General features: G+C 34.1%; 1 protein-coding gene across 1 annotated transcript in view; it reads left to right on the forward strand.

Moving 5' to 3' along the window:
- LOC109373414 (catenin alpha-3) overlaps positions 1 to 19,093 on the forward strand; it is a 602,515-nt gene that overhangs the window by 265,166 nt on the left and 318,256 nt on the right. Inside the window, exon 4 of the mRNA XM_019627201.1 lies at positions 12,553 to 12,704. Coding sequence (XP_019482746.1) covers positions 12,553 to 12,704 — 152 coding nt within the window. The remainder of the gene's footprint in view (positions 1 to 12,552; positions 12,705 to 19,093) is intronic.

Consider the following 19,093-nt stretch of genomic DNA (forward strand, 5'->3'; position numbering starts at 1 on the left):
AGTATTAATTTTAACAATAAATATGGGCAGTTATCAAAGATTCACTTTTCTTATCTTTAAAGTGGTTTTATTTTTAGGATGAAATTATATTGTCATTTAATTAGTTATACTTCTTTCAACTATGAGTAACAGAAAGTTTTACAGGTTTATATGTCAAGAAGTTCAAGGTTGTTTAACTCATCAGTTCATAAACACTAACAAAAACACATATCTTTTTTTCTCTGCCATTTTTCTTTTTATACCAGCTCTTCTTTTTGTTGTAAGATGGTCACGGCAGTTCTAGGAGTCAGTCACATTCAGACGGGAAAATGTCCTTAAAGAGAAGGATCATCTTTCTCGTGTTTCCCTTTGAGCTAGAAAGCCTTTCCCAGAAACCTTTCCCCAGTACACTTCCTTAATTCTCATTGGCCATAACAGGGTCTCTGGTCTCTTTAAACCAATTACTGACAAGAGAAATGATGGGGTAATAATCAGGATTTACCTCTGAGCTCAGAACTACATCATCTTTCTGCTGTTTGGATACCTAAACCAATTCATGGTTCTTTTAGCAAGGATGTTGGCAATGAGTACTGGGGAGCCAACCAATTATATCTGCTACATGGGATTCTCAAACTGTGATCCCTGGACCAGCAGCATTACATCACTTGGGAACTTGTTAAAACTCAAATTCTTCTGTGGGTCTGGCTATCTCTGTTTTAATGGGCCTTTCAGTTGATTCTGATGTGGGATGAAGTTAAAAAAACCACTGTGTCACAATCAAGTCTACTGAGGAAAGAATTAACTGTTTGCCCAGAGCTATGGCTTTGTACAACTCCAGAGAACACATGTAAAATGCAAAGAAGGAAGTAACTCTACAAACCTAGATATTTCACTACCATACTTGACTGCCTCCAACATGTGAAAAGCACTGGCAAAATTACTGGCCCTTAGTAAGTAATCATTCAATGTTTGCTTCTATCCTAGAAACGTATTTTGCATCCGATATTGTGGTGGTCACTTTCTGATAGACTATCATATTTTAGAATTCAGATCTGAGGTTTCCCACATCAAGAGTATTACCGGTGGGCATTTCTGTTGTTTCCATGTCTTGGCTATTGTGAATAGTGCTGCAATAAACATAGGGTGCATATATTTTTTCAGATTAGCATTTTGGATTTCTCTGGATAGATACCTAAGAGTGGAATTCCTGGGTCATAAAGCAGTTCCATTTTCAATTTTTTGAGATAACTCCATACTGATTTCCATAGTGGCTGCACCAGTCTGCAATCCACTGTATACCTGAAGCTGAAGCTAAATAACATTGAATGTCAACTATAATTTAATATATATATAGTCACGGGATATGGGGTATAGCATAGGGAATAGAGTCAATGGAATTGCAACAGCTATATACGATATCAGAAAGGTAGTAGATTAGGGGAGAGGTGTTATTACTTTGTGAGGGGTGTAAATGTCTAGTACATTGTTTTGTACACCTGAAAATAATATTAAAAAGGCTATTAGTCACTTTCATTTTCACACACACACACACACACACACAAATCAATTTATCCCGTCAACACTTAGTATTTAAAACAAATGGACTCCCCAAAAGGGCATTGGTCCATCTGGCCCCCTAAGAAATGCTTACAATGTTATTGATTGTATTCCTCGGACTGTCTCCTTCATCCCCACCCCCTCCCAACTAACAACCCTCAGTTCTTCCTCTGTGTCTCTGAGACTATCTCCATCCACTTCTCCCATCCATTCAGTTCCTTCGAATCCACGTATAATACTGTATGTCAACTATAATTATATATACATATAACCTCGGGACACGGAGTAGAGTGCGGGAACGGATTCAATGGAATTGTAATAGATAAGCATGATATCGGGGGTGGGAGGGCAGTGGATGGGGGAGGGGGGTTGTTACTTTGTGAGGGTGAAAAGGGTAACTATTGCATTGTTCTGTACACCTGAAACTAACAATAAAAAAAATAAAAAAAAATAAATAAAACAAATGGAAGTTCTTTTGCTTAATAACCCTGAATGTCTATCCTTCAAGAACTTCCTCGCTGTTGACATCAATTTCAAATAATTTATGACTCACTTCTGTCAAAAGCCATGCTGAGATAATTCATTCATTTATTCATTAAATTCCTCTCTACAATCAAAATTCTCTAAGTCTTATTTCTGTATCATATCAGAAAGCAAAAATGGTACAAACACAATTCTAGTACTTCAACTTTTGGAAGAAAATGATGTTGATGTATCAAAATAGTCTTATGAAGAATGCTTTTGCATCTTCTGTTACATTATTTGTGAAGACTGTTGTTCATTATGTTATTTAATAACAAAAATATAAATAACTAATTGATACATTTATTCCTCTTTCCTCACAGGGTTGAGGGGAAAAACTTTTTAAGTCTCTCCCAATTAAAATTTCCAAGTGCTCAGCTTTATTTTCTTAGATAATATGAACCTTTGCTTTATTTTTGCCTGAACTATAAGAGATCAGTTTTATACAGTATTGTCTGCTGTATCTTGACTCTAGAATTTTTTGATGTAATTATGTTTGTATAATCCCCAACTTTCATTATGTGGCTCCTGATATATTGGTCTTGTTTTAAAAGTTTATTGTACCCTTGCCTCATTTTTTAAGCTGCCTTGAATTCTTTGCTTGATTGTTTGTTTCTGAAGTAGGAGAGTTATGAAAATAAACCTTTCCTTCCATCCACTCATACATCCTTACATTATGCATCTATCCACCCATCTTTTCTTTCAACTACCCTGCCTTTCTTTTATCTACCCATCCATTGGTCTATACCCATCCTTCCATCATTTATTCATTTTTTAAAATGTCTTTCTGCTTGTAACCAAATATAGCCAGAGAAAGTGAACACAGTGCATGTACTTGTGTGACTGTGAATAGACCCATGGATGCTTCGGAGAGTGTCTATACTAGAAGTAGACCAATTTTTTCATTTTACAAAAGAACTTGAGCTCCATTTTTTGGCTGACTTTTCACAATTCTAGCTTATATTGATATACATGTTTCTGGATTACTGCATTATTTAAAAAGTATTTGTACAGTTATAAACCTTGAATTACTTTAGTAGATTTGCTTAAAATAGTGTTTGTAAACCAATGTACACAAATCCAGCTTTACAAAAAAAATAAATCAGGGGGTAAGTATTTATAAAAGAAGTCACTTTAGTTGCATTAGATAGTGTTTTCCTACTGCATTTAAAATTTGAGTTTTGTTCATTCTTTCAAAAAATATTAGTAAAAGGAATAATTCAATAAAACAGACTCACTCAAGAAGTTCACAATCAATTTCTGTTCAACTTTCTAGTAAAAATATGTATTGCATGAATTAAATATGTTATATATTTAAACTATGTTAATATGGTCTCTCTGAAGTTTATAAGATATTGATTGTAATAGTAGGAAGCTTCAAAATAAATGAATGTCACATACAAGAAAAATGAATTTGCTCTTTAAAAATCTTAATCTTGTATGCCTTGTACTTAGGAAGCTTTTACAAACATGATGTATTCAGCTACTGTAGGGAAAGTAAAATCATTCTATCAATGAGATTGAGTCTATACATTTTCACTGTAATATTATAACTCACTAAAATAATTAAAATTCTGTTAGAGTAAAAGTAACAAGTTGGAACTGAAATTCGAAGCATTCTTAACATACATTACACCTAGTATAATTTCAGCAGGTGTAGAACCTTATAACTCTTGTTGAATTAAAACAATAATACAAATATACCTTAATATTACAAAGCACAAATAAAAAGTATATTTTCTTGTTTAGGATGTTGCCTCTCTTTATACCAAGGTCAATATATGTTGGCCAACAAAGCTTAGAAAGGTATTAGTCTATAGAATCCGATATACAATTTTGCTATAACCTAGGACATTTCCAGGTGTCACAGAGGGTTTTTTCTAAAGATTTATAACTCATATTGGTGAAATGTACACAGAAAAACTACACAGATGATACCCATTTTATTCTTCCAACATCTAGATCAATGTCCCACAGAGGGCAGGTGCTCAACAAATATTTAATTGCAATTATTGGGACAGTGATATATACCCAAGAGAACATTTTGTAGTGATGGAACTGAGTTAGAGCTACACTAAAATGGTAACCACAAGTGGTAGGCTAGGATGACTGAGGAAGTGAATTTTTAATTGTATTTAATATCTATTCATATAATATATAATTAAATAGCTTATTTAGTGGCTACATTATTGGAAACACAGCTTTAAAAAGTAGTCAAGTGTAAGCAACTCAAAGATACACATCTTGAAAATTCAAAACAGATTCATTTGTTCATTTGATCCTAATTGCATTTGGTTTGAGGTTTCCTTTCCCTGCTCATATCCTTGTTGTCAATTTTTTTAAAATTGAATAATCTTAATATGTTTACAAAACTTAAAAATATGCAAAATATACTATCAGAGATGAATCTCTTTACCCATTCCCTCCATCCCATTCTTATCATCCCTTCTAAATAACAAGTTTCCTCCTTCATTTCTCCTTTCTGTGAGTCTTTTTTTTTAATGTGTATGAAAAAAAGCAGGTTAAGATGTGCTTTCTCATTTCCACTTCATTCTTTCACAAAAGGTAATATTTGCTTTAGTGTATGAAATCATGGGTTAATAATGACATCTCCAATGCAATCCTGTCTCATAGGGTTCTTCTTTGTCATATCTCATTACATTATAGCACCTCCTTATTTTTTAGTGAGAACCTTGGCTCTCAAAAATACCTACATGTTTAGTTATCATCTCAATGCTACAATGTGCACAAATGGGGTATTTCTTACACTGCTTTTCTGACTCTATTTCCTTAGCCTCATGTCTTGCTCTTTTGGGTTCTCCTTTTAAGAATCTATTGTTAAGTATCCTCCTAATGAAGGGTTCATGGGAATGAAACATTCTGTGTACTTCATGTCTGAAAGAATCTTTGTCCCACTATTCACATAATGAGTTGGCTGAATATTGAATTTCAAGTTTAAAATAATTTCTCCTTAGAATTTGAATGCATTGCTTCATCTTTTTCCCTTCACTGTCTACTGCTATTCATGAAAAGTCTAATACTAATATGATTTTAATATTTTATAGATGACCTTTTCTGTCTTGAAGATGTACATGTCTTTAACCTCAGTGTTCTGTAATGTTTGGGGATATGTCTCTGGATGGTTATGCTTGCAAGAAGCAGTAGAATTATAGTGGTGATGGGTACAGGCTCTGTGTCTGAGTACTGAGATTGAATTCTAACTCTGTTTCCTACCTCTTTTCTGAGGAAACAAAGGTGGCTTGATCGAGTTCCTATTTTTAAAAGTTCTGTTAGGTTTTTGGAAATGTCTGAATACAGGAAAACACATAGAGTTATAGACATAGGATCTTTGACACATGTAAGTCTTAGAGTGTTAGAATGTTCAATAGACACGATTATCTAATATAACTGCAGGCATAGGTGGTGATCAGGGAACGTTTCACAGAGGAACTGACATCTGAATTGGCAGAAAGTTACCAGTGTCAGGAAAAGAGCTCTACTCAGACATATAATCATAGACAGATGGACAGACAGAGTTGGAATTCGGAGAGCTGGAACCAACTCTTCATTCTCACCTAACAGGTCCCCAGCAATATGTGAAGGACCCCACAGCACCACAGCAAGTCAAAGAAAGATGTTTCTCCCACTAGATGCCCTCCCACCGTATCTATACACCTCAGCATCTTCAAAGAGTCCTTTCCCCTGACTTCTTTCCCTGTTCCTATGGCCTGAGATGCCCCTGCACACTGAACTTTGGTTCGCTAGAGCTTCAGATCTTGGAGGGCTCCTTTGCCTCTGTATTTTTCCCCCCTGGTTTATGTTTTTTCTTAATAGTAGAAACAGGGGAGGCTAAAGAATGATCTTAAGCAATAGACAGGATGGTAAGAAATTCTAAAAGAGGAAAATTTAACAGTTAAAATTTAAGAATGACAAAAGAGTACATAAAAAAGTAAAAGTCATCTGGAGACTTAAGTAGCAGAATGTAGATAGATGGGACAATATACCCACAAGAAAGGCTAAAATGTAAAAAACGGAATATGCCAAGTGTTAGTGAGGATATAGACGAACTGGAACACTCCAGCATTGTTAATAGGAGTAAAATTTGTTCCAACAATTTTGGAAACTGCCAGTGTCTAATAACATGGCACATGTGTTTGCTCTATGACCCAGAAATTCCACTTATAGATATATTATCTGAAAATGTGTATTTAAATTCCCTGAAAATATGTACATATATTCCTAGCACCAAAAGACATCTACTAAGATGTTGATAGCATCACTATATATAAAATAGTCCCAAACTGGAAATTACCCGAATTCCCAATAACCATAGAATAGATAAGTAAGTTATGATATAATTGTACAATGGGACACTATACAGCAATAAAAATGAGTAATCTAAAACTACATGCAACAATGTGGGGTGAATTATATAAATTTAATGGTAATGAAACTTGATACAAAAGACTATATATATATATATATATATATATGTATACAGTATACAGTATGATTCTATTTGAATGGATCCAAATAGACAAAACTAATGTATTATCTTAGAATTTTCCAGTCTCTTAGTATAGTAGTTATGCACTGTGAAACAGATTATTCCAAAACCTCGCAGGTTAAAACAGCAAATACTTATTTTCTTTCACATGTTCTTAGAGTTAGAATTCTAGCAGTGGCTTAGCTGGGTGGTTCTGCCTTAGAGTCTCTCATGATACTGCAGCCAAGATGTCATCTGAGGCTACAGTTATCTGATGGCTTGAGTGAAACTAGAGGATCTGCTTCTAAATTCACACACATGCTGTTGTCCCAAGGCCTCACATCCTTTCTAGTTATTGGCTAGCAGCCTCAGTTTCTTGGCCTCTCTAGAGGGCTGTTCACTACAAAACAGATAAAGTTCCCAGAGCAAGAAATACATGTGCAAGAATGACCAAGATGGAACCTTTGATTTTTTTTTATCATAGTCTAAGAAATAATATACTATCACTTATACTATATTTATTCTACTGGACACACAGACCTGGTATAATGTTGGAAATGAGTACACAAAGACATGAATACAGGGAGGGTCATTGAGGGCCATGTTGAAGGGTAGCTATAATATCTTGGTAAAAATTTAAAAGGATGAATTTTGAGAAGTTTGATAGTGTAGGGAATTTGCATTGATAATTAAAATATTTGAGAATTTGTACTGAGAAATACAAAGAAAACTACCCCCAAAAAATTTCTTTAAAGGGGCAATTTTTTAACTCCATTAAAACACAGTGGTGCTTAAAGGAGCAAAGGTCAATATTTAACTTGACTTGGTCCACATCAAACATTAAATGCTTAAACAGTCATAATCATTTAACCATTCTTGTTATGTAAACAAATTTGAAAATGATGTGAGGAAAAGTGTGAAACAGCTACATCATTATCTGATATTAAGTAGTCATTGACTAGTTTAAAAAACATTTAAATCAAGGGATGCTATTTATTAATATTAATTAGAAACATCAAGATTTTTAAATTTTTTCTTCTGGGCAAAGAGCTAAGTCTCTAAGTCACTGGAGATAACCAAAGTTGGACACTCAGGCTAATTAAGTGATCCAGAGATTCATATGTAGAAAAATGATCTTTACCAGAGGAAAAAAAAATTATCACTATCATGAAGTCGTGACAAAGTCTGTTCACTCTGTCATTTTTATTATTTTATTTTTTGGAGATTCTCCAGGTGTTTGAAAGGTAGGTGTATAATAGAATAGTGAGGTTGGAAGTACTGCTCTTGTTAACTGTGTAATGTTTTATAAAACTCTCACCCTATTCCTTAATTCTCTCATTTAAAAAATGGCAAAATTCTCACCAGTCATTGAATTTTATGATATATAATCTGTGAGGCATCAAACACATTTCTTATATATAATATTGGCTTCCTAGATATTAAAAAGTTATGAACCACGATAATCAATGTTTTTTTCAATAATTTTTTTAAATGAAGGGTATGAGGCATTTATAGTAGTCATGCGTGTATTTGATTACACTTTCAACTCTTATTTCTTTTCACTTACTTAGCATAATGTAAAGAAATGATGATAGCATTATGTTAACTTTCAAAGCCAAATTCTTTCATCATTAGTATTTTTCAAAGATAATATAATTAGAAATATTTTAATCTTCATTTTATTAATAATAGAAAACATAATTTGGTGACAAAATTTGAGATGATTACCTGTAATAAGCTTGAATTCTTTTCTGATCTATTTAATCCAATAATTATGTACCTTCACCTACTTTCAAATGCACCTAATAAATTTAGCAAGGATTAAGAAGGGATAAAATATTCTTGGGTTACTACCAGAGAGAAACTTAAAGCCTAGGAAAAGTTGGCCCTACAGCTTTGTCAACCTCATTGACACAAATTAGCTTTAATTCCCTTAGGAACACTGAAATTCAGATTTTATTTATCAAAATAAGTCAATGTGGCTTTGGGGTTCAGAGAGCAGGCTCTGGGGTCTCAGTTACCAGCACATCTATTATTAGCTGTGTGACATCAATTTCCTCATCTGTAAAATCAGGATAGTAGTTTTTCCTGCGTGATAGGGCGCTATGAGGATTAAATGAGATAATGCATTAACATGCTTAGCACAGTGCCAAAATGAGTGAGCACTCAATGAACACCAGCTATTATTTATATTCTGAATAAAGTCAATAGACAACATACAGATCTATAGAGTTCAGAACTGACTTTGAATTTGGCAGTATAAAATAGACAAGATACTTTACATTTGAAGCTGACCATGTATTGACCCAAAGGTTACCTTTGTTTAATAAATCTACACACCAAAGTTTAGGGCAGTTTATCCTACCTGGCATTTCAATTGATTAAATTGCATTTGTTTAAGGTATCTCCCTTTTTGATCAATGGTTGTATAATGTGATAGTACATTATGTGTGAACCTTATTTCCTTGAAACTTAGGTAGATTAGGTTTGTCAATTTGTTATTCCTTCTAAATCACCATTAACTGGCTACTTAATTATATTCCGTTTGTATTTTCTTGAAAGCATTAAAAAAAAAACCAAAACTACTCCTAGACTCATCCAAGCAATCATGTGTCCACAGTGTTAGTAAAGCATGCCCAAAGCTGATGTTTAAGCTAATGAAATGAGAAATGTATTACATATCAGCTTTGAATAGTTCATTTATGCTGTTAGAGTGGAAAAGTAGTAGTTTCCATCTGTACTTCAGAGATTAAACCATAGCTTCTGAAAGATTTTATTATTGGAGCGAATATTAGTTTACTAGTAAAAGTCCCCTAGAGGAGTTACAATGAAATCATGTTACAATAATGAAAGGCTATGTTGTCTTTTCCTTAAAATACTTGCATCTTTCTCACTTTATCCCACATGGCAGTGAAAACTAGACCTTTACATGATTTTATGGGGTTTTTTTTGTTTGTTTGTTTTTTCTGTTTGTTTGTTTTTTGGGGTTTTTTGCCAAGATCCACATAGGAATATGTTCAGAGCAGTTTCACTGTTGTAGAGACTGATATTAACAGGCTGAAGGTGCTGATAGAATTAAATTATTATTATATGGCACAATTGTTTGGTAGGTAAGATAAACTATTTTCAGTGGAGAAGATTATGAATAAAGCTGTGTCAACAATAGACCATTGCAGGTTTTGAGATCACATCTCTGTATATTTAGCTACGGCTTTAGGATTAATAGAGGATGTCTAAGTGGCTAAGAGCCCCTTTGTCCTTCTCTTTGGAGTAGAAGTTTTGGTGAGGAGTTTGCTGTTTCCCTTTAGAATCTTAAGAAAATGTGAAATAACTGGACATCTTTTCTTAAGCATTCCCTCCTCTGTCAAAACTATAAGATGTAAAGATAAACTCGCTAAACATGTTGAATATCTTATAAGCCCACATAAATGTATTTTTGGAGATTCCCAAGTATGCACAAAAGCTAAATCACATTAAAATGCAAACTGAACTTGTTGCATTGTACCTATATTTTTTTGTCTGGCTTTTATATGTCATATTCTTTCACTCATTCATTTATGTGTTCTTTCATTTATTCAATTACTCAATTCATTTAAGTACTTATCTGCTATATGCCTGGCTAGGCACTTGGGATACAAAAAGGAAAAGGTTTCAAGAAACCATTGGGAAATTGTAAACATTGTAATGATGTGACTTATTTATAAAACACTTATTGAGCATCTACAGAGGGTACCAAAAAATATATACATATTTTAAGAAAGAAAAACTGTATTACAATTGTAATGCTCAATATATACCAATAACAAAAGATGAATACAAGTCACATTTGACTTCTGCAATCACAAGAGGTGCTCAAAGTGATTACCATCAGCATCCAGACACTTCTGATTATGGTGAAATACCACTTGAGCAACGTTGACCAAAGTGTCCACTTGTATATATTTTTGGCACCCTCAGTATTTTGTGGCAGACACTGTTGTACTTAATGCTAAGAGTAGATTTTTGTCGATAAGATTATATTTTAAATGAGTCTGAAGTTTGAGAAGAACTTAGGCAGAAGGTCTATGATGAGAATTCAAACAGGGGATAGTGATGGTTAGAGGCCATGGGGCAAGACTTGATAGTGGATTTTAAAGATATTTATATGGTAGAGGAGATTTCACTTAGTGGACATTAAGATAGAGAGGGTAAAGAAGAGTGGTCAAAAAGGCACGTTGATTTTTTTTCAGGGGTGACTAGCACCAATATAGAAAATAATAAAAGATAATTAAGTTTTCCAGGTGAAAAAGAATATGTTTATTTTTAGATAGGAAGAATTTGAGGTGCTATGAAAAATTAAGATAGAATATTGCAATGTCTAGTTGGATATATAGTTCTGGAATTCTCTGCATGTTGGGGGTTTAGATGAGAGATATAGTTTGGGAATCACATCCAAATAAATGGGAATAGTGGTTTGAGACTATTTCTTGTAGACAAAGTGGTGTGAGTAAGCTTCCTCCTTGGCTTTGTCATCCATGTACTGAAAGTAAGATGGGATTTGATGGAATCTGACTGTAGAATACTATCATTCAATTGAAGTTTATGTGATGATAGAAGTGTTCCCCCCTCTCAAAGCAGTAGTCAGTAGCCACATGTGCCTATTGAGCACTTGAATTGTGATTGAGGAACTGACTTAAATTTCAGGTAAATTTAAGAGATGTAATTTTTAATAACTACACATGGCCAAGTGCCACTTTTTATTGGACAGTACACCTGGAGAATGAACAGGGTAGAGGAATACAATAGGTAACCCTGGTAGGACTAGCGGCTAAGAAGTAGGGTATAGATGATATATTTTAGTAGCTGGAGGAAAGAGGGGACTAGATAAAATATGAGTGCCCATGTATATCACCAGCATTTTCCCATATCAAGAACATGGCAGGTAGGCAAGATGTGATATACCATACATGTAGATAGAGATTTGGATTCAGAAAAAAATCATAGTTATCAATATTTTTATACCAGATAAAGTGCTTCTATATTCCAGGTTTAGAATCATTGCTCTAAAAATGAATCTGTTTTTATCCTTCATCTTCACATGGGACAGAGGCAAATATAATTAATAATATAATATAATATATAGTGTTTTAGTTGAGTAGAGTGTATCTGGCAGTCTGAGTTCAATCTTTGTTCTGCAATGTATTAGCAGAATGACTTTGGGAAGGATTCTTGATTTCTCCTTGTCTTCATCATTCAACTATTAACCCCAGGTTAACACTTGAGTTATTTTAAGATTTAATCACAGCAGACACTTAGAAAAGTTACTTAAATTTAGTGAAGAGTTAACAAATGTTGCTATCATTAACCTTAAAAGTAAACTTGGATAATTATTTTAATTAAGGCTATTTTGAAATGTTTATTTAAAAACAGACAATATATGGATTGCCCTTACTGACAGAAGCATCCCTATACTCATTGAATGTTTTATTATTATAGATAGAAACATTATGCATGTAAGATCACTGATTTCTTTGATGATTTGTTGATAGGGAAAATATCTTACCAAAATAAAGTTTGCGGAATTTTTATTATTTCTATGATGTAGAATTAGTACCTTTAATTGAATTTTTTTCTATTTAGCAACTGAAATGCTTTCTTTCTTTAAATACCGTTATGTTTACAATTTCAACTGTTATTCACATCAATTCTTTTTGTAATTTCTTAGGGCTTATGTTGGATACGATGAGAAATGATTTTATGATCCCTGGCTTGGTAAAAACAAAAATGACATAAAAAAGAAACATAATCTTTTAAAACATTTCTATAAAAATGCCTCTCTTTGTTTTTTATTCCTTTTACTTTTCAGAAATTCAAGATTATTCTGCCAAAATGTTTTGTCTCTCTATATGAAAGAATTACAATTTTGCTTATCAAATATTTGTTCAAAAATATGATTCTGCATTTCCCAGAAACTCCAGAATCTAAAAATACAAACAGGACAATCTTCTCTTTCTTATTCATTTTAACAGCAATCCCTGAGTTTGTAACACAAGTGAATATTGCCTTGGAAGCCTTAAATAAAAATTCTTTGGATGTGCTTGATGATAATCAATTTGTGGACAGTTCAAAGAAGATCTATGATACAATTCATGATATCAGATGTGCAGTCATGATGATTCGGGTAAGCTTACTTTACCTTCCATTAAATTATTGCAACACTCTTCACCATCTGGAATGCCTGAAATGTTTGGAAGAAATGTTTATCTCTATGTCATAATGTTAATGGTGAAGTCTGTTAGAACTTTGGAAATTTGTGTGCATCCCCAAAGTCAGACCTGCTGTCACAAACAATACTTTCACCTATGTATATGATTATAACTTATGCAGATGAGCATATTTAACTGCCCTGTATTCAGGAATGATAGGATTTGCTGTATGCAGGATTCAGTGAGGTGTCACATAACATGATCAGGAGCCAAAAAAAAAATACATAAAGTAATTTGCTTTCTTTTCTTGAACAGAAAGAAAAAGATCTTTCTGATCACTGTACTGAAATTGGTAGGAAACTGTGTTTAAAACAAAGTATTTCTATAGCCAGAGCCTTTCATACTAGATCATAGAGTCACAGAGTGTAAGAAATGTCACTTGGAGCTGCCTGGAATGACAAATACTTGAACTGTCTCCCAGAAGTTGTCTCTTTGGGGGATATGTGCCATCTTCCCTAGGATGAGAGTGAGCCATTTGTTGTGGGCGCACTACATATACAGAGGCCAGGATTATTTGTTTTTACTCAAATGTTAATGTGGAGTATTTTTCTTTAATGATATTTTAAAAACACAATGTAAGATCTTTGGAAAATGCACAGGTAAAGATATGGAAATACCTAATCTTAGGATGGGTTTGCTAGGAAGCAGATCCTGTGGTAAGGATTTGTGTTGCCATTAGTCTATTTAGGAACAAGTGAGACAGAGAAAGTGAGGCAGATAAAAGAAGGAAACCAAGAAGGCATAATTATGAGTCACTGCGGAAAAGTGAGGCTTGATACTGCTGGGGAACTATGGGGGGTACTACAGGGCACACCTCAAAGTTATCTCACCTGGGGTGAACAAAATCAATTTACCCACCTATTCATCCTTGGTTAAAAGCTACCCCTTTGCAGAGGTGTTACCAGAGTCTCCCGCCTCAGTCAGTCAAGCTCTTGTGGCCAAAATAAACAGCCCTCAGGCAGAGTGGCAGGTGCTCGCTGTAAGAAGATTCAGTAGGACTGGTGAGTGAAATTAATTAAGTATGCATAGAGTTCAACTTGAAAGATTCTTGGTTTAACTGTTAGGAAGGCTATAAGATGGAACTAGAAGTGCTGAGGAGATATGGACGGAACATCAGTAGTATCTGAGAGGACTGAATGTGGTAGGTAAGTTACGCTGAGAAGTCCATAAAAATGGAGTCATTTAGGGGGACCTTGTAAGGAAAGGGGTCAACAAAAGTCAAGGAGCCTCGCAGGGCAGATGGAAGCTTATGGAAGAAACTGTAGAAAAAGACTAGAGGTGTCAATAGGATCTAGCACTTCAGAGCTTGGGAAAACCTGAAAGCAAACCAATTCTATGTATAGGAGAGAAACCTCAGGACACATACTTGTGGTCAGCCTGGAAGCATTTGTCCACATGTGATAGGGAACTGTGGCACTGTACCAGCACTATGTCTGAACTGCAAAGTACATTTACCAAACATGTTCTTCTCCTAAGAAAGGTTTTTATGCCTTACCTGTGTTCACTAGTGGACTAGTAATAAGTCAAAGCTGGGAGGGTAGGTGAAACTAGAAGAGAAACACATGAAAGACACATGTGAAAAAGACACATGAAATTCAGGAAATAGACTTACCAGAGTGAAACCTTTGCATTTCCAGTGTCCTGGGTGTATATTTGAGAAGATAAACCAGTGAAATAGCATAGGTGAACCAGGGTTGGGAATGAATTTTTTTGCTGCAAAAGGGATGACAAAAAAGTCTTAGAATCTCTTCCAGTTGGATATTCCAGTATTAAATTGTTTTCCTTGTTATCAAAATGACTTATTTATAGCACATCAAATGATCTTACCATTATTTCTATATATCCCTCATATTCAGCAGTCCTCTGTAGGGCAGGAGAACCATTTATTGTCATTATTAATAGCCTTAGAGGACAATTTTTCTTTATAATCATCTCCTTTGCAAGGTAAATACTTCAATTTCTTCAGCTTTTCCTCATAGGAATAATTTATTTTGTGTTCCTTATAGTCCTTACTTAACTTTTCAACAAACTTCTCAAATGAGACTATCAAAAAGCTACACCAATTAGGGCCTGTCCACTGTCAAATAAAGTGGAAGACTTCTTCTTATGTTATTGCTATTAATACAGCCAACTGCTGTTAGCTTATTTTTTCCCCTCTCAGCACCATGATTGTTGGATAGACAATGACTTCCTTTCATTTTTACATTTTTACCCTGTTTTTGCCTGTATATCCCTTCTACATTTTGATTTGATATGTTTCCTCTTGGTCCTAATTCCTAATCCAATGAAACTTCTTTCTACTTCTAAATGATTCTTCATATAACAGGTTGCTTTTAAATCTAGTTGCTGAACATACCAGAGTTAGCATCAATTTTCAATTTGAGATTATAATTTTAGTTCCTTCATCTAGATTACTACTAAAAATATTGCATTATACTGGCCCTTTATCTGACTATATGTAATGTCTGCTAGATAGCTCCAGTTAAGAGCATTAGTATAAAGAGCCCTTAGAATCTGACATCCCATCCAGCTGAGGTTGTATTTTGGAAGAATAAGTTTTAAATTTTGAGGTAGGGATAGTCTTTCTTTAAACACACTTTATGGATAAATAAATACATAAAGCAGATAAAAGCAGAGCTACTGTACTTGAAACCATGACGGATAATCCAGAGGTCTATCATCTCTGTCCCTGTACCCCCAGACTTCCAGGCAGCCTCTATGGAAACCTCAACAGGACTCCTACAGGGATTCCTTGGATGATGACCCACACACCTCTGTACTTAACTGCTAATTAGATTATAGAATGAAAGAGAAGTCTAACTCAGCCACAATTAATGAAAATCACTAATTTTTTTTCCTGTGAGAACTATCCTTTATCATAGAAGATAATAAAATTGATCTGGTATAATTGTCTCTGTTTAAGGTCAAATTCAATGCCTGACCAATATCCTGACCTTAGTTGGAAAGATTTGAGGAGTGTATCCAGAGTGTCAACATTAAGGCAATATGTTTATAATTATGCAGGTTCAGGGAAGGCCAGGCTATGATCTTGAGAGTGCTACAGAATCCTAGCATATGTCTGGATTTTCATGAGTGCTCTTTAGTACCCTTGAGATGCCCTTGAGACAATAACAGATCAGAGCCTGGTATTTTATAAGTAGTTTTATAAAAATATGATTGTATCTGCCTTTAATATTTATTTTGTTGAATGATTATGATAGCAATTGTACAGATTATCTTTGAAAGTTCTAAGATAAATCCTATGACATTTAACATTACTATCTCCACTAAATTCAGTGTGGAAAATGAGATTGTAGAATTTCATTCTTAACCTCAGAGAGTAGAGAGCACTAAACATTTTTTTTTTACTCTATTTGGTGTTTCATACCTATGTATAAATTTTACAATTAATAGGAGTCTATGTAATATAATAGTTAAGACTAAAGCAAGTAACATATCTCACTGAACCTCAGTTTCCTCTTTTGTAAAATAAACTTGGTATTAAACCTAATTCAAAAGACAATTATGCTGATGAAATGAGTTAATAGAAAATTAGTACTTAGTAAATAGTAGTGTCTTATAAGAGGATAGCTATTATTGCTATTGCCACTGTGAGTAGTACTATTACTACTGAAGCTGCCTATTATTTTTGTCTGTTCTGTATCTTGAGGAATGTTAGCTATGGAAGCTACAGAAATATACTAGCAGAGTAATATGAAGCCAAAGCCCAAAGAGTACTCAAAGGATGAAGTTCTAAGCAGAGAATTATGTTTTTTTTCTCAAGATATTGTTTATGTAAGAGGAGACCTATGTTTATTGACATTGGGCATCTACATTATAGATTATTTAATGCAAACTGTGCCTATGAACCTATGTTACTTTAAGCTAGTATGATAATTCTGCCTTTTGTTTTTATTAACCTCTTGAAACATACAAGGAGGGCTCTCAGTGGCTCATCTTTTAGTAAAAGGTGGTTAACCAGAAATAGGAAATTTAAAAAGGACAGATTAATTGAATTTTGAGAGAGTCACATGGGTGTCCAACAGTGAAATACCCTCAAAAAGAGAAAAAAGTTTAGGGAAAATTCATCCTATAATAGGTTCCATTCAGAAGGTAAACTTCGTATGTTTTGCTTGTGAATTTTCAGATGTGATTTGTCAAAAGCCCATAAGAAATAGAGAGACACTTTCTAAAGCCAAATATGCAGACTTTCAGGACCATCACTAAATTTAGATTTTCATGTTAGTTTTCTAACTTTATATTTCAGGGACTAGGAATATGTTTTAGATATTTCACTTGATGGAAGTTATTTTTTGGAAGAAACAAAGGAAAATAAATTTTAAAAATCATTTACATGACCCATTTTACATGAGCTATTTTTACAACAATTATTTACATGGCTGCCCAAATTGTAACCTGGTTCAATATAAAACTTCAGCTTCTATAGCCAGAAATGGATAGACATATGGCCTTCACTGGAATTATATATAACTTTCTTAATTTATATTACATTCACTGTTATAATTTCTCTGAACTTCTTTCATTACCCTCCACAACTTCTAGAATTTCTAGAAGTCCCTCATGACTTCTAAATATCCTTTTGTTTTATCTGACTTCTGGACCAAGCTGTTGTTTGTCTCTGAAGTTTCGCACTCTAACTACTGGAGGAAAAGGCTCTGATGGTAGCAATTCATCACTAAATGGTACAGAATTTGTGTATATCTTCTACAATTAGAATTCTGTGCGATTAAGTTCAGAAATTTAAAAAAAATAGTGAGAAGAATATTGTGTAAGATCAAAAGACATGCACCCACACTGTTTTATGTGTTACCACTCACATTGTTTTTTTTTTTTAAGATTTTTATTGGGGAACTGGGGGGATGGGAAAAGTGCTGGGGAATTGGGGGAAGGGGAACAGACAAGTTGCTGTCATTTTTGTTCTTCAGTCTAGTTGTGGAGGACGTTGCTTCACTGGCCCAAGTTGGCACCATCATTGCACTCTTCCCGGGTGAGGCAGATCAGTCGCCGGCTTCTGGACAGCCGCTCACTGTGACTGCTGGCCATTCACGCTGGCTGCTGGCTACACAAGTAGCCCATGGCAACCCACTGCCACAGGGGCTGCAGCCTACGCCGTGGCCGGCGACTCACAGGCAGCCCAGCTCCAGGTTGAGCTGTTGTTTAGCATCTTAGCAGTGGAGGGCAGTGTCACTGGCCCTCATATGTGGGATCCAAACCAGGGCCCTCTGGCGTCCCAAGCCAGTTCTTAACCATCGCGCCACTCGGCCAGCCCTCATATTGTTATTTTATATGATGTTGTTAATTTTTCACCATATGGGAAAATGAAAGCATACTATTGAATTATTATTTTCAACCATCATTGCACTTAAAAATGAAGGACAAAACATCCTAAGATTAGGAACAAATTGAGAATGTCCATGCACCAATGCAATGGAATGTTATGATGTCCTAACTACAATAAATCAAGAAACAAAAGAAAATGTATAGAGTTTACAAAGAAAAAAGTAAAATTGTCTGTATTTACAAATTATAAGATCAACTATATTGAAAATTCTAAAAAAAAACAAAACATTTTACAACAACAAAAAACTAACCCAGTAGAATTGATAAATCAATTTAGTAATATCACAGATTACGAGGTCCATATACAAAAAACAATTTTATAATGGAAGGAAGGGAAAAATAAAGATAAGGGCAAAATTAATGAAATAAGAAATGTACAATACATAAACACAATGAAACTTAAATTATATATTTCTATATAGTAGCACCTAATAATTAGAAAATACGTCTGTTAAAAGTATACTATATCACAGCATCAAAATAACAAAATAAACTAATCATAAATTTAACAAACATGGCAAGGTTTTTCTCTGAAAATTACAAATATTATTTTAAAAAATTATAGAGACAAATATTTTGAAAGACTTGTCATATTCCTGAACTGGGAGACTCAATATTATTAGGGTGTGAATTACCCCCAAATTGATTTATAGATTTAATGCTGTCCCACACCAGTTCTCAGCAGACTCTTATATGAAAACTGATAATCCAAGGTGGTTTCATGGGTGTATACATTTATCAAAACTCCTGAAACTGTGCACTTAAAATTGCATGTAGATTATGTTGATAAAGTTGACTTAAAAACTTATCTTTTACCCAGCAGCCAACACCTTAGAAAACAAGTAATTTGAAGTCCTACTAAACTGTATTAATTAGGACTAATTAGAAGGGCTGTACAGACATTTAGAATACTATAAAATTAATACCTTTCTACTTTGTAACT

This window comes from Hipposideros armiger, unplaced genomic scaffold, assembly GCF_001890085.2.
Source record: "Hipposideros armiger isolate ML-2016 unplaced genomic scaffold, ASM189008v1 scaffold_721, whole genome shotgun sequence".
Taxonomy (NCBI): Eukaryota; Metazoa; Chordata; class Mammalia; order Chiroptera; family Hipposideridae; genus Hipposideros; species Hipposideros armiger.